We start from the raw sequence: 17303 nt of genomic DNA, 5'->3' as shown, positions 1-17303 counted from the left end.
GCGGTCCCCCACGCAACACTGCAGCCAGCCTCTCTCCGCCCCTCTACCTGTCCTCCCTCCCATGCGCCCCGCCACAATACCCTTAGTTAACCTTCCCGCCCCGCCCCCAGCCCATTCCGCACGCGCTGACAACGAGCGCAGGAGCGCGCGTTTCACGGTCAACTGGGTGGTGCGGCCGCGGAAGCCCCGCCCACTTGTTTATATCTCAGCCGCGCCTAGCACCGCCCCCTCTATCAGCTGTTGGTGACGTCGGGTGTCTCCGGCAGACCCTCGCGCGTGGTGTTGGCGCGCGGCAGGGTGACGTCGGGTGACGGTTCACGGACGGGAGCAGGTTCCGGGCAGGGGGGCGGGGAAGATGGCGGATCACATCCCGCTGCACCCGGTGCCGCGCAGCACCCAGCGCCGAGCGGCCTATTACACCAGTATCCCCGCCGCGCAGAGGCACAACAGGTACTGGCGGGGGCGGGGCCCCCTGAGCTCCGTGGCGATGGGGGGTGGAAGGGGCCCCGGCCCGGCGAGACCTGCCCTACCTCACGGGGCCAGGATCCCCTCTCTCCGCGCCCTATGGGGCAGGGATGAAGCGGCGGGGGCGGGAGTGCGGAGCTGGTAGGGGAGGGAGGCAGCCCCGCCGGAGCACTGCCAGGCCTCCCCTCTGCTGTGGGGGAGCGAAGGCTTCAGAGTAGCTGTGTGTGAGGTCACTGCGCTAGTTCTCAGCGCTGCTGGGGGGTCGGGTCAGAGGGTTCCGGGGAAGGAAGGGGTGAGGGACGCGGCAGGTGCCCTGTAAGGGGCTGTGGAGATGAGTCCCGGCCCTAGCACTCCTGTGTTTGGCAAGGGAGGCTCTGTCTGCCCCATTCACCCACAGGCAGTGTCGTTATTCCCACAGTAAGTTGGTCCATTTCTCCTGTTTTCTGTTGGTCTGCCCAAGGGAGATTATGAATCCATGAAAATGGGCATGAGGGTTTAGGAAGCCATTGTGGTATCTAACTTTCATTTTTAAAAAGTTGATAACTGTGTGTTTGGATTTAAACGTGACCACTGGTTACTTTCATCATCAGCAATGGCATGGAGAGCCTATTTTCACTGAGCTGACAATTCAAAAAATGAACAAATAATGCAAAGTAAATAAGATTTTAAAAAAGTCTGCATGGTAGATTAGCCAAACAATGTACACACAAAGCTTTTTTTGTCTTAACCGTGTACCTTTACTATTTTTTACATAGCAATTCAAAGAACCTTACATTATAGTGTGATCTGCAGAGAAGGTGGCTCTAATCTTGCAGTCCTTTGTTCATATGCTCAATTTTATGTGACATTAATGAAATTGCTCACTTGCACAAAAGTTAGCACATGCTTAAGTGTTTGCGGGATCAGGGCATACTGCTGTGATTTTTACTTAAAGTAAAGACAGAAATATTTATTAAAATATAATAGAGCACTGTCTCGTGGCTAGTTCAAGAATGTGGCTACTCTTCCTTGCTCCGCCCCTGACTTGCACTGTGACCTTCAGCAAGTCACCAAGGGCTTGTCTTTGTTGCATAATTAACTCGAGTTAGAACTCAAATGTTGTTCCAATTTTGAATCCTGTCCATACATGACACCTCTTAATTTGAATTTGGTAGTGCTTTTTAACTTGACTTGCCTGACCTGTAGAGGTGTATCTACACAGCATCTGGAATCAGACCTCCCAGCCCAGATAGACAGGCTCATGCTAATTGCGCCCGAGCTAGCATGATAAAAATAACAGTGTGGATGCTGTGGTTTGAGCTGGAGCTTAGGCTCTCAAACCCACCTGACCCCTTGGATTTGAGAGCTTGAGTTCCATCCTGAGCCTTGATGTTTACACTGCTATTTTTAGCATGCTAGTTCAGGCCCTGCTAATGTCAGTCTGTCTGCCTGGGCTGGAAGCTTGCTCCCAGCTGCAGTGTAGATATACCTTTGGTGTATAGAGTGTATCTTGAGTTAACACAACTTGTTAGTTACTAGCACAATCACTTTGTACATTTTGAGTGTTATTTTGCAGTGTGGCTGCTCTAACTGGAGCTTGGTTCATTTGAGAGGAATGTAGATAACTCAAGTTAATGCTGCAGTGAAGATACAGTGTTGCTCTTAGGGCCTGATGAACAAAAAGGTTTTATTTAACCTATTCAGACCTGAATTCAGTCACTTATGATTCTGTATATATTCTGGAGCAGTTGATGACACAGTATCTAAACATAGCAGGAAGCTGCTGCTTTTACCTTGCTTTGTGTGTTGCAGTCATCGTCTCTTCTGCTGTAGGAGGAAAAACATTGGTCTTAGCAACGTTTGAAGCCCTTAAGGAATTGACATAAATTAAACTGATATAAGGTACTTTTCAGACTAAAATAGCTTAAACACAAGAGGGTTACACAAACTTAACTAGTTTCTAGATAATACAATTTCCTTGTGTAAACAAGGCATTAGTCCTTCACTTTAAAACGGATACTAAAGAGTTTTCATATTTCCCAAAACTGAGTACAGGATCAGAGCTTTTCTGCTATTGGAAGGAAGTGGTTTGTTAGGGCAATTTGAGAATATCAGTTAATGACCTTAAAGAAGCTATCTTAAAGGGGTTGTGAAGAAGTTTAAATTTTCAGTTTGCTGTACAGGACTGGGCATATCTGTACCACAACTTTGGAGGGTAGACTTATGGATATGCAAAATGAGGTGGAATTGGACTGTGCCAGAAAGGTGAGTTTTGTCAGGCTCCCATATTTCCTGGCATGAGGGTAATCATTTCTGCTATTAATTTTAATATCCTTTCTCTTTTTATGGCAGGCTGGGGAAGGCGACGGTGGCAGCTCAGGAATAGAAGTAATTGAACCTCAGAATTTCAATTTTATAGGAAATTTGGACATTCTGAAATTTCTTACAAAATGTGAATTCCCACATTGTGTTTCTGAAAGGAAGTACGCTCCTTGAGCTGCTGACTGAAATTGACTGATTCTATTAAGTTTCACTGTGACTCATCACTGAATACCAAATGAAACTGCTCAGTTGTGTCAATTTCATTGCTGCCCTTCCCTCATAGGCTCAGTGAAACTGATAAAGAATCATGTCAAGTTCAATAGTAGCTGCTGAGGCTTCCAGGGTTTGTGGCTCTGGGGCAGTCCACTGTGCAGAATGCTCTGGAGTTGAGAACCCCAGGCTTCCAGACTCCTAAGCCACCTGACTTGCCAGACTGTGGGAATCAGGCACTTGGGTGTCTGGAAGTCCTAGGTATCCCTGGCCCTAGTCTACATGGTGAGGCTACCCCATAGCTATGGACTGTGGAAGCCCTGGGATCCCTGGCATCAGGACACACTATATGTTGTAGCTGCCCTCTAGTTGTGGACTCTGGATCCCTGTCCCAGGGTTTTCAGGATTCCAGTTCAGGTGGCAGGGAGCCTGGAAGCCCTGGTTGAAAGTACAGTGCTGTTAATCACCTCCGGCTACACCAGACTGTGATTCTGGTCAATGTGAAGGACAGAGTGGATGGTTTTGCAGCAGTGATGTTCCCCAACTGCGGTCTCTGGTGTCATGGGATTCCCAGCCCTGTGGCAGTTTTCATGGAGTGGCTGTCCTGGACCTGTGGGTCCTGGGATTGCCAGCTCCAGGTTGGTTTGTTTGGTAGAAGCCCTGGGAAGCTCCCACAAAAACCTTGTTTCTCAGAATATTCCTGACCAGATTTGTTCAGGAGTAGGCTCCAGGTGATTAGGGAAGAGACTACCAGAAAGTATATCCTCTTGGGCTCCAAAACCAATCCTTATCTCTCCCTCTACATGTGACTGTTGAAGATGTGGTCAAATTGAAATGGAAATCCTTGAAAATCCAAAGGCTCAGCTAGAACGCTTGTACTTTCCATAACACCTACAAAAGTCAAGCAGATTCACCTAAAATGAATATTACCTTAATTCATGTTAGGCCTGGTCTACACTACACATTCAGCTGTCATTCTGCAACTGTTGAACCTGTAGTTGAAGCTCTCCTTGGTGCTGTCGCGGTTGCTGGTGTACAGCGGAAGAGGTAGGCTGGGTTTTTCCAAGATCACTTTTGGCATGTCAACATTCCCAGTGCAAATCCACTGATTTGGAAAGAAAGTCCCTGCTTGCAACTTTCCGAACAGTCCTGTGGTCTTAAAGATGTGTGTGTCATGCACCTTCCATGACCAGCCCACACTGATGTCAGTAAAGCATCCCTAGTGATCCACCGGCACTTGCATTACCATGGAAAAGTAGCCCTTTCTATTGACATACTCTGTGACAAGGTAGTCTGGTGCTAGAATAGGGATGTGTGTGCCATGTATTGTAGTTTAGACACTTCAGTTCTGCAAAACCATGCACCAAGTCCTGCATATTTTTTCTCTGAATCTTTAAAACCTGAAGTATTTTAAAAAAATTGTCTGATTCATTTTTTATTGGAAAGAAAGAAATAGGATTGAATTGGCAGAATCCATTTCTTGTTTTCTGTTTGGGGGAGTAGTTTAGCTATACAGTTTTGTAGTATTGTCAGCTGACTGTCATATCCTTATTTTGGTTGGAAATCCACATGACTGAGTGAAAAATAAGCAAAGGCCAACATGTTAATTGTTTTGAGGAGATGGGAGAAACTATAATAGATACTGTTCGTTCTCTCTCTCTCTCTCTCTCTCTCTCTCTCTCCCTCTCCCTCTCCCTCTCTGAACTACAGCTATTCTTAGAAAGCCAAGACTGCTGGGAAGTGCTGCATTTATTAGACCAGGCCTACGCAATAAATGTGCATCTGCATAACTGTTGCTCAGGGTGTGAAAAATATACACTTGAGCAATCTAGTTATACTGACCTAACCGGCGGTGTAGATAGCGTTATATTGATGGGAAGACTTCTCATGTTGACATAACTACCCCCTTTCACGGAGGTGGGTTAAGTACACCAATGAGAGAAGCTCTGCTGTCAGTGTAGTAGCATCTTTACTGAAGCGCTATAGCAGTGCAGGTGCACCAGTGCAGCTGCACTGCTGCAGTATTTTAAGTATAGATCTGCAATTATAGTGCTTATCTATGTCTGTTTGGTTTGACACATGGTGACAAAACTGTTCAGAATAGAAAGATGATAAAACCATAAATGTTTAACTTTTGTTCATATAAATTGAATTGTTAATCTACTACTCAGTCAGCAATAAGAGTTTTTGGGGGGAGAGAGACAATAAATGTACCTCGCTTTTATTTAACAGCATTTTAAAGCAGATCTTAGCTTTAAGCAAAGAAACATTTAAAATCCCAACCCTCCCTGTAAATTACATTAAGAAAGCTGAAGCTTTATACAAGATAGTTTTCATCAGAAATATTTCGTGATCTTCAGTTTGTGGAAATAAAGGTAAATAAGCATCTAACATTCTGCAGGAAAACATATACTGATTGCAATCTGAACCAAAAATTTCACAGAAGTTTGGATACCTCATTCATAATTACCTTGATTTCACATTACAATCACTGGTTTCTTGTTCAGATTCTGTGAACATCAGAAAATAGGAATGGCTATGCCGGGTCAGACCAATCATCCATCTAGCCCAGTATTCAGTCTTCAGCCAGTGGCCAGTGTCAGATGCTTCACAGGAAATGAACAGAACAGGGCAGTTCTCAAATGATCCATCCAGTTCCAGCTTCTGGCAGTCAGAAGTTTAGGGACACCAAGAGCATGGGGTTGCATCCCTGATCATCTTGGTTAATAGCCAGTGTTGGACCTGTCCTTCATGAATTTATCTAATTCTTTTTTGAACCAAGTTATAGTTTTGGCCTTCACAACATCCCCTGGCAATGAGTTCCACAGGTTGACTGTGCATTGTGTGAAGAAGTACTCCCTTTTGTTTGTTTTAAACCTGCTGCTTATTAATTTAATTGGGTGACCTCTGCTTTGTGTGTTTTGTGAAGGGGTAATAACAATGCCCTTTTCACTTTCTAGACACCACTCATGATTTTATACACCTGTATCATATCTGCCCTGAGTTCTCTTTTCTAAACTGAGCAGTCCATCTTTTTAATCTCTCCTCATGTGGAAGCAGTTACATCCCGCTAATAATTTTGATGCACTTTTCTGTACCTTTTCCAATTTTAATACACAGTATCTATATTTTGAGATGGGGTGACCAGAACTGCAAGCAGTATTCAAGATGTCTGCATACCGTAGGTTTATGTAATGGCATTATGATATTTTCTGACTTATTGTCTATCCCTTTTCTAATGGTTCCTAACGTTCTATTAGCTTTTTGACTGCTGCTGCACATTGAACAGATGTTTTTCAGAGAACAATCCACGGTGATTTCAAGATCCATTTATTGAGTGGTAACAGCTAATTGGGGAAAAAAGGACAGGAGTACTTGTGGCACCTTAGAGACTAACAAATTTATTTGAGCATAAACTTTCATAGGCCACAGCCCCACTTCTTTGGATGCGTGTAGTGGAAAATACAGTAGGAACACACACACATACACAATCAATTAAGGTGATTTAGAATTCATCATTTTGTATTGAGATTATGTTTTTCAACTTGCACTATTTTGCATGCATCAGCATTAGATTTCAGTTACAAATTTGTTGCTCACCTAGTTTTGTCTTTGTAAGATGTCTTTGTAACTCTTCACACTCAGCTTTGGTCTTAACTATCTTGATAATGTAGTATCATCTGCAAACTTTATCACCTCACTGTTTCACGCCTTTTCCAGATTATTTATGAATATGTTGAACTGTATGGGTCTCTGTGCAGATCCGTGAGAAACCCTGCTATTTACCACTTTCCATTGTGAAAACTGACCATTTATTCTGATCCTTTGTCTCCTGTTTTTTAACCAGTTACTGATCCACAAGAGGGCCTTCCCTCTTGTCACAAGGCTACTTACTTTGCTTAAGAGCCTTTGGTGTAGAATCTTGTCAGTCTTTCTGAAAGTTCAGTTATACTGTATCCACTGGATACCCTTGTTCACAGGCTTGTTGACACCCTCAGAGAATTCTTATAGAGTGATGAGGCATGATTTCTCTTTACAAGAGTTATGTTGACTCTTCCCCAACATATCATATTCATATATGTGTCTGATAATTCTGTTCTTCCTTGTATTTTCAACCAAGTTACCTGTCACTGGCCTGTAATTGCCAAAATCGCCCCTGCAGCCTTTTATAAAAACTGGCATTACATTAATGATCCATCCTCCAGTCATCTGGTACAGAGGCTCATTTAAGCGATATGTTACAGAGCACGGTTTGTAGCGTGACAGTTTCATATGAGTTCCTTCAGAACTCTTGGGTGAATACCATCTCGTCCTGGTGCCTTATAACTGTTTAATTTATCAATTTGTTCCAAAACGACTTCTATATGATACTAAGTAATCCAATTAAGAAAATATCCATTGTTAATATAGTTCCATGGTAGTTGTATTTGAGGTGGCAAAGCACTTCAGTCAGAAAATCTGCATGTCATTCTATGACTGTTGTGTATTGTACTGATTTGGGGTTTAGATAATGTGTTGCCTGGGGCACAGATTCTGTTAATTCTTTTATTTCACATATGTGAACAGTAAGACAAAGTCCTACCCAAGCCTTCTCTCAGGGTTGCCTGCTACTCAGGTTCCTAGTTCAGTGGTGCTCAACCACCCCTGCTTAAGCAGGTCCTCTCTAAAACCCAATCCGTCTGTCAGGGCAGCTGAGCCTTGGAGCCTGATGCTTTAAATTGAAAGTTTTGGGGTTAAAAATAAAATAAGTAAAAAGGGCCTCATTCCTTTTTTTTTCTCTTCAGTTGGAGGAGCACCTTCCCTCCTGATTTGATAGTCGTAGGTTTTTAAGGTTAGAAGGTACCATTGGAACAGCTACTCTGACCTTTTGTATAATACAGGTCATGGAATTTCACCCATTATCTTCTCTTGAGCCCAATAACTTGTGTTTGGCTGAATCATATGTTCTAGAAAGGAATCCAGTTTTGATCTGAAGATGTCAACGGATGGCGAGTCCACCACTTTACTTGGTAGATTGTTTTATTGGTTAGTCACCCTCACTGTTAAGAATGTGTACCTATTTTGAATTTGTCTGGCTTCAGCTTCTGGTTATTCGTTCTTGCTATGCCTTTCTCCACTAGATTAAAGAGGCCTTTGGTACCTGGTATATTTTCCCTGTGATTGCACTTACACATTGTGATCAAGTTACCTCTTAATCTTTTTTTTTTTTAACCAGCTACACAGATAGTGCTTTTAAATTCTGTCACTCTATGACATTTTTTCCAGTCCTTGAATAATTTTTATGGCTCTTCTCTCGACCCCCTCAAATTTTTCAATATTCTTTTTAAGAAGTGGGCACAAGAACTGGATGCAGTAGTCCAGTATTAGTCTCACCAACATATTATACAGAGGTAGAACATAAGAACGGCCATACTGGGTTAGACCAAAGGTCCATCTAGCCCAGTATCCTGTCTTCCAACAGTGGCCAATGCCAGATGCCCCAGAGGGAATGAACAGATTCCATCCCTGGTTGCCCATTCCCAGCTTCTAACAAACCACCCCTGCCTGTTCTGGCTAATAGCTATTGATGGGCCTATCCTTCCTGAATTTACCTAGTTCTTTTTTGAACCCTATTATAGTCTTAGCCTTCGCAACATCCTCTGGCAAGGAGTTCCACAGACAGTGCGTTGTGTTTAAAAAAAATACTTCCTTTTGTTTGTTTTAAACCTGCTGCCTATTAATTTCATTTGGTTACCCCTAGTTCTTGTGTTTTGAGGAGTAAATAACACTTCCTTATTTACTTTCTCCACATCAGTCATGATTTTGTAGACCTCAGTCATATCCCTCCTTAGTTGTCTCTTTTCAAAACTGAAAAGTCCCAGTCTTGTTAATCTCTATTCATACAGAAGTGGTTCCATATCCCTAATATTTTTTGTTGCCCTTTCATGAACCTTTTCCAATTCCAATATATTTTTTTTGGGATGACCACATCTTGCACACAGTATTCAAGATGTAGGTATACCAATCATTTATATAGAGGCACTATGATATTTTCTGTTGTCTTATCTATCACTTTCTTAGTGATGCTCAACATTCTGTTCACTTTTTTGACTGCCGTTGCACATTGAGTGAATGTTTTCAGAGAATTATCCACAATGACTCCAAAATCTCTTTCTTAAATGGTAACAGCTAATTTAGACCCTATCATTTTATATGTATACACCTCTACCTCGATATAACGCTGTCCTTGGGAGCCAAAAAATCTTGCCGTGTTATAGGTGAAACCGTGTTTTATTGAACTTGATTTGATCCACCCGTGTGCGCAACCCCATGCCCCAGAGCACTGCTTTACCATGTTATATCCAAATTCATATTATATCGGCTGGCGTTATATCGAGCTAGTGGTGTAGTTGAGATTATGTTTTCCAATGTGCATTACTTTGCATTCACCTTGCTACTGCTCCTTTTGTATAGCCAATGATTGCGTTAGTCCTTTTTGGTATAACATTGTATTAGGAGCTCCTTTTTAGTTATTTGTACGCTATGACTCCTAAATCTTTTTCAGAATAAGTGCTTTCCAGGCAGGGGTGGCTCTAGGGATTTTGCCCCCCCAAGCACGGCAGGGAGGCTGCCTCCGGCGGTTTGCCTGCGGAGCGTCCGCTGGTCCCGCGGCTTTGCCTGCGGGAGGTCCACCGAAGCCACGGGACCAGCGGACCCTCCGCAGGCAAGCCGCCGAAGGCAGCCTGCCTGCTGCCCTCGCGGCGCCGGCAGAGCACCCCCCGTGGCTTGCCGCTCCAAGCACACGCTTGGCATGCTGGGGCCTGGAGCCACCCCTGTTTCCAGGATACAGTTCCCATTCTGCAGAGATGCCCTGTATTCTTTGCTGCTAAATATGACCTTGCATTTGGCTGTATTACAAAACATTTTATTTGAATGGGTTCCACTTACCAAACTATCCAGATAGCTCTGTGTAGTTGTCATTATCTACAACTGTAACAATCTTTGTGTCATCTGTATTTATTAGAAGCAGTTTTGTATTTGCTTTGCGATCATTGACAAAATATTGAGTAGTGTTGGGTCTAGAATTCGTCCCTGTGGAACACTGTTAGAAACACCTGCATTCAGTGATAGTTCCCTATTGACAACTACTGTTTGAGTTATACCAGTTCTTAATCAATTCAATGTGTGTTTTATTTATGTTGTATAGCGCTGGTTTTATAATTGAAATGTTGTGCAGTACTAAGTCAAATGCCTTAAAAAAAAAAAAAAGTCCAAATATGTTATATGTACACAATTGCTTTTATCAGGCAAGTTTGAAATCCCATTAGGTTTGTTTGGCGACCTATTTTCCATAAAATCATTTTGACTGATGTTAATTATATTCTCTCCTTTTAATTCTTTGTTAATTGAATAATGTATCAGTTTTTCATTATTTTGCAAGAGATTGATGTCACTAACTACCCTATAATTACCCAGATCATCTCCTTTGTCCTTTTAAAATATTAGGAAAACATTAGCACTCTTTTAGTCTTTTGGAGTTTCCTAAGTATGCCAAGATTTTGTAAGAGATTTTCAGCTGGCTAGAGATCTCCTCAGCCAACTCTTGTAGGACTCTTGAGTGCAAGTTATCAGGACCTGCTGATTTAAAAATGTTTATCCCTAGATATTGCTTAAAATCCTCCTTAGTTACTAGTGGGCTATAGTAGTAGTGAAAGTAGTTCATTATGCAGTATTAACACATTATCCTTCCTCTTTCCAAGTACAGAATAGTATTATGCATTGAAAACTCTTTTTCTGCTTTATTAATAATGTAACCTTCTCTGTCTAGTACTGGTCCATACCATTTTTAGGATTTCTTTCATTCCTGATTATACTTAAACCACACACACACACTCTCTCTCTCTTTCTCTCTCCCCCCCCCCATCCTCTACCACCCCCGCTCCCTCCCTTAGGTTCTGCCAGCTGTAGATTTTCCCCCCTGATGTTTTCAGCTCCTCTTGTAAATTTTCTGTGCTTTATAGTTTCTAATTTCTGTTGTGTGCCAGCTCCATCTGCTTCATCTTTTTCCATTCATTATATAATGTTTTCTTTATTTCTAATTTCTCCCTGCACTTCCATCTCTAGACCAGGATGGCTTTTAAACAAAGTTGCTGATTGGTTTTGTGGGGTGGGTCTGACTTTCACTCCTGTCTCCAGAACAGACAGAACAAAGATGATAGTCTCTTGGCTAATGGTATGTTATTCTCCAGGACAGCTTGTGTCTGCTCTTAAATGAAGTCTCTCTAAGGACTGTTGCTTTAACTCAGGGGTTGACAACCTATGGCACCTGTGCCAAAGATGGCACATGAGCCGATTTTTAATGGCATGCTGCTGCCTGCTGGGTCTCCAGAGTGCCATTAAAAATCTTGCCCATCCTGGTCCGCTCTCCTCTACCCTCCGCTCTCCTCGTGGGGGCAGGGTGCAGAAGCATAGGCGTGTGCATGGGGTGGTCAAATGGCCCCACTCTCCCAGCGTGGCAAGTTGTGGGGTCCGCGCTCCTGGGCCGGAGTGCCAGGCCGAGCAGCAAGCCGCTGGCCCCTTCCCTACCTTCCCTCCTCTGCTGGAGCCCTGCCGCCGCGCGTGCAGTGCTCTGGGGGCCATTGCTGTGTGATCCCGCGGGGAAGTGTTTGGCTCCACAAGGAGGCAGGCACGCTCCCCGCTCAACCAGAGACCTGCCACCGCACGCACAGCATTCTGAGGGGTGGGGCAGAGTGCTCCCGGTGGGCAGTGTATTTGGCTCTGCTTGGAGCCTCATGGTAAGGGGTCCAGGGCTGGGGGAGTTGGATGAGGGGTGGGGGCAGTCAGGGGACAGAGAGCAGGGTGGGATCCTGGGCGGGGGGGTTTCTGGAGGGGACAGTCAGGGTTGGATGGGGCATGGGAGTCCCGGGGTATGTCAGGGGGTGGATAGGGGTCAGGACAGTCAGGGGACAGGGAGCAAGGAGGGTCCTGGGGGGCAGTTAGGGTGGGGGTGTCTCTGGAGGGGTGGTCAGGGGACAAGGAGCTGTGGGGGTTGAATGAATGGGGAGTTCTGGGGGTCCTGTCAGGCGACAGGGGTGTGGAGAGAGGTTGGGGCAGGCAGGGAGCAGGTGGGGCTGTACAGGCTGGGAGTTCTGGGGATCCTGTCAGGAGGCAGGGTGCAGTTGGATAGGCATGGGAGTCCCGGGGTCTGACTAGGGGCGGGGGTGTGGATAAGGGTCGAGGCAGTCAGGGAACAGGTAGGGGGTCGGGTTCTAGGGGGACAGTTAGGGGACAAGGAGCAGGGAGGCTTAGATAGAGGGTGGGGTCCTGGGGGGCAGTTAGGGGCAGGGGTCCCAGGAGGGGGTAGTCAGGGGACAAGGAGTGTGGGGGTTGGGGGTTCTGAGGGGGGCAGTCACCCAGCCCTCTGCCCTGAGCCCTGACCGCCCCCCCACACGAGCCCTGAGCCCCGCACTCCTGCACATCCCCCAGGCTCCTGCCCTGAACCCTGTACCTCCCTCATACACACCCAGCCCTCTGCTTGACTCCTCCCCCCCGCACAACCCCAGCCCTGACTCTTGCACCTCCTCACGTCCCCCCAGCCCTCTGCCCTGACTCTTGCATCCCCTCACATCCCCAGCCCCCCCCACATCCCATGCACCCCCTATATCACCACTTGCACTCTGAGCACCAAACGGGAGCTCCTGCACCCCTTCGCATCAAATGGGAGCTGCCCATGTAAGTGCCTCACACCCAAACCTCCTGAGTCCCCTTCCTCATTTTAGCTCCTGGCCAGACCCTTCACCCCAGCCCTGTGCTCAGTGCACTCCCATTTTCAGCTCAGCGCAGAGAGAGGAAGAGAATGGGCCAAAACCAAGGAGAAGGTAGGTACCCACTGTATGTGGGCAGGGCCGGGACCCCAGACCGGCAGTGGGGTGAGCGGATCTGGCAGCTGGGATCCTGGTCGGCAGGAGCCGGCGGATGGAACCCCTGAGCGGCAGTGGGCTGAGCTGCCCATCCCACTGCCGGTCTGGGGTCCCGGCTGCTAGCCCCGCACAGCCTGCTGCTGGTCTGGGTTTCTGGCTGCCAGACCCTTGCCAGCCGGGGTCCCGGCCGCAGAACCCGCTCAGCCTGCTGCTCTCCTAGTTGGACCAGAACCCCAGATCAGCAGCGGGCTGAGTAGGCTGGCGGCTTATGATCAACATTTTAATTTAATTTTAAATGAAACTTCTTAAACATTTTGAAAACCTTGTTTATTTTACAATACAACACTAGTTTGTTTATATAATATATAGACTTTTTGAGAGACCTTCTAAAAAACATTAAAATATATTACAGGTACGCAAAACTTTAAATTAGAGTGAATAAATGAAGAGTTAGCCGACCCCTGGATTAGACTATGTATTGAAGAAAGCTACAAACTAGTCACATTCTACTAGGGCTAAGGCAGCTTCTATGGCATGAATATAGTATATACTCATTCGGATCTGCAGTGCTATTACATGGAATTGTACTCCACATTAACTAAAAATTATTCATGATTTAGCACCTGGAGCAATGTGCAGTTTGGTAGGGCACTGTTCCAGTCACTATTTAATTAGGACTCCACGTCCCACCTTCCTCATTTAGCAGTACTGCTTATCAAACAGTCCCGAGAGTGTGACTGTGTAAGGCTACTCAAAATAGAAATTGAAGTACTTATCTGAAGCTGGAGTTCATTGAGAGGGACTCTGTGCATTTACACTCCTCACCCATCTTCACTTATTCCTCAGAGTTCTAATTTTAGTCTCAGACCTAAGAAGGGGATGGAAGGAACTGAGGCGCACATGCTCCTCCTTTTATAATCTAGCTGTTGGAATGTTCAGGGGTAGGGAGAGATGCATGTGAGACCATGGCAGGCACTGCTGCAAAACATTCTACTGTTCAAGCTGCTTGGCTAGCACATCCCCAAGAACTTGAAATGTGTAGTGTGCATCTCCAAGAACCACAGTTACAGGGTGACCTTCATTTTTATAACTATATCGGTCATTTATATTGTTAAAAGGAAGTATTAGAATTACTTACTAGAATAAAATGATTGAATATTTGTGTAGCCGGTTGATAGGGAACTGCACCTGAAGAATTCGTAAAGGGCATGGTTGCAGCATCAATGGATGAATCATAATTAATAATTAGCATTGGGAGAAGACTTATTCATTACTCTGCCTGTTCGAAGTTCTTCTTTTCAGTATATTTGCCAGTTCAGGTTTTAAAATTTTCAAGGAAGTGGTAGAAGCCCCATGCCTTGAAATGAGAACCCAGTAGATGACTGCTGGGAGGATGTGCCTTTAGTTCTGCATGACAGGAATTACCGTGCTATCTTGTATTTGATCAGGATGGTGTATTTTTGTTGGGAAAACAAGGCATTTCTGACTTACCTGTGAAATTCTAGTAGCAATTCAATTTACTCAATCTTATTGGTGAAACAGTGTTAAAATTCACCGTAATGGCATTTGTAGTAATAATATGCCATGTTGATTCATGTACAGTAATGGAAAGAGCTATTACTTTCCATTTTATTGTATTGGCTGACTAATATGTGATGTGTGTTATTATGTAATGAAAAATTCTGTAGTGATGTGATATGAATGCATAAGGGAGCAGAGTTAAAGATAACATGGAAACTTCAACTCTGAATTTCCTGATTTTTGTGACAATAAAATCTTAATTTTAATAAGGTACTGATGTTTTCTATTTAAAAGAACATTAAAGGTGGACAAGAGTGAAATGCAACCAAAACTGCAGGAAGAGGCTATACAGGAGAGGAAATGATGTGGTTGCAGCCTGGTGTGAAAAAGATGCATGTTGCACAGATACCTTTCTGCATTCTCACTTTCCACCCCAGCACCCTGCAGGATCCTAGAGCCCAGTTGGAGACGGGAAGTCTACACAGCAGTGAAACAGCCGTGCAGCACAAGCCCCAAGTTCTAATTTAGTTCTGTCCGCTGCAGGAAGCGTTCTGTTAATCTAGCCCAGTATTACTGTGAAGTCTGAGGTAGAACCAAGGATAAATACTTAGGGTATTTCTACACTATGAAATTACTCCGATTTTACAGAAGTCAATTTTTTGGGAACAGATTGTATAAGTTGAGTGCATGCGTCCACATTAAGCACATGAATCCGTTGCTGTGCATCCATAGTACCGTGGCAAGCATCGACATTCTGAGAGGTGCACTGTGGTAGCTATCCCACAGTTCCCGCAGTCCCCGCTGCCTATTGGAATTCTGGGTTGAGCTCCCAATGCCTGATGGGGCCAAAAATTTATCATGGGTTGTTATGGGTAAATGTCGTCAGTCAACCCTCCCTCCATGAAAGCAATGACGACAATCATTTCACGCCCTTTTACCTGGATTGCCCGAGCAGACGCCATAGCACGACAAGCAGGAGCCATTTCATCTCACTGCAGCAGTTATGAGCATTGTAAACACCTCATGCATTATCGTGCAGTTTATGCAGAACCAGAAGCTGAAAAACCAGGTGAGGAGGCAATGGCAGCGCAGTAACAAGTGATGAGGACATGGACAGAGACTTCTCTTAAAGCACGGGCCCCAGCAATGTGGATATCATGGTGTTAATGGGGCAGGTTCATGCCGTGGAATGCCGATTCTGGGCCCGGGAAACAAGCACAGCCTGGTAGGACTGCATAATGTTGCAGGTCTGGGATGACTCCCAGTGGCTCCAAAACTTTTGCATGCGTGAGGGCACTTTCATGGAACTTTGTGACTTGCTTTCCCCTGCCCTGAACCGCAAGAATACCAAGATGAGAGCAATCCCTCTCAGTTCACAAGCGAGTGGCGATAGCCCTCTGGAAGCTTCCAGTGCCAGACAGCTATGGGTCAGTTGGCAATCAATTTGAAGTGGGCAGATCTACTGTGGGGGTTGCTATCGTGCAAGTAGCCAACACAATCACTGAGCTGCTGTTGTCAAAGGTAGTGACTCTGGGAAACGTGCAGGTCATAGTAAATGGCTTTGCTGCAATGGGATTCCCTAACTGTGGTGGGGCGATAGATGGAACACATATCCCTATCTTGGGACTAGATCACCAAGGCAGCCAGTACATAAACTGCAAGAGGTACTTTTCAATGGTGCTGCAAGCACTGGTGGATCCCAAGGGACGTTTCATCAACATCAACGTGGGATGGCCGGGAAAGGTTCATGACGCTCGTGTCTTCAGGAGCTCTGGTCTGTTTAAATGCCTTCAGGAAGGGATTTACTTCCCAGACCAGCAAATAACTGGGGGGGATGTTAAAATGCCTATAGTTATCCTTGGGGACCCAGCCTACCCCGTAATGCCCTGGGTTATGAAGCCATACACAGGCACCCTGGACCGTAGTAAGGAGCTGTTCAACTATAGACTGAGCAAGTGCAGAATAGTGGTAGAGTGTGCATTTGAACGTTTGAAGGGTTGCTGGTGCAGTTTACTAACTCGCTCAGACCTCAGTGAAACCAGTATCCCCATTGTTGTTGCTGCTTGCTGTGTGCTCCACAATCTCTGTGAGAGTAAGGGGGACACATTTATGGTGGGGTTGAGGGAAATCGCCTGGCCGCTGATTACGTGCAGCCAGACACCAGGGCGATTAGAAGAGCACATCATGAAGTGCTGCGCATCAGAGAAGCTTTGAAAATCAGTTTCATGACTGGCCAAGGTACCGTGTGACAGTCACTATTGTTTAAAAACCATGTATTCTTTATTTATTGATTATAAAAATAGGGAAATAACTCACAAGGGGTAGCCCGGGTGGGGTGTGGGAGGAGGGAAGGAAAAGGCCACTTCAAAACTTGTTGAATGACAGCCTTCTGTTCACTGGGGTCGAGTGGTTGGGTGCCTGGAGCCTCCCCCCTCCCCCGCGTTCGTGAGTGTCTGGGTGAGGAGGTGGCTATGGAACTTGGGGAAGAGGGAGGGTGGTTAAACAGGAGCTGCAGTGGCAGTCTCTCCAGCTGACGTTCCTGAACCTCCACCAGATGCCGGATCATGTCTGTCTGTTCCCGCAGTAACCCCAGCTTTGCATCCTGCCTCCTCTGATCTTCCTGCCACCACCTCTCCTCATGTTCGCTGGCCGCTTTCCTGTCCTGTGCTGTTGTGTCCTTCCACACTTTCTGCTGAGCTCTTCCAGTGTGGGACTCCTGCATGAGCTCAGAGAACATTTCATCGTGTGTGCTTTTTTTTCGCTGCCTTATCTGAGATAGTCTTTGGGGCGAAGGAGAGAGACTTGAAACATTTGCAGCTGCGGGAGGGAAAAAGGAGAGAAGTATTTAAAAAGATACATTTTACAGAATAATGGGTATACTCTTTCATGGTCAACTACACTATTCAC

The 17303-nt window shown here is 45.4% G+C and overlaps 1 protein-coding gene across 3 annotated transcripts in view; it reads left to right on the top strand.

Annotated features, from left to right (window-relative positions):
- The first annotated feature begins 275 nt into the window (after positions 1 to 275).
- The window catches only part of ATP9B (ATPase phospholipid transporting 9B (putative)), a 322516-nt gene continuing 305488 nt past the window's right edge, over positions 276 to 17303 (top strand). For all 3 annotated transcript variants that reach the window (XM_030552602.1, XM_030552603.1, XM_030552601.1), the window contains exon 1: positions 276 to 450. In XM_030552602.1, coding sequence (XP_030408462.1) covers positions 356 to 450 — 95 coding nt within the window. In that variant the 5' untranslated portion in view covers positions 276 to 355. The remainder of the gene's footprint in view (positions 451 to 17303) is intronic.

Source organism: Gopherus evgoodei, chromosome 2, assembly GCF_007399415.2.
Source record: "Gopherus evgoodei ecotype Sinaloan lineage chromosome 2, rGopEvg1_v1.p, whole genome shotgun sequence".
NCBI lineage: Eukaryota > Metazoa > Chordata > Testudines > Testudinidae > Gopherus > Gopherus evgoodei.
Note: the sequence above shows the minus strand (reverse complement) of the source record. Positions and strands in the feature narration are given on the sequence as shown.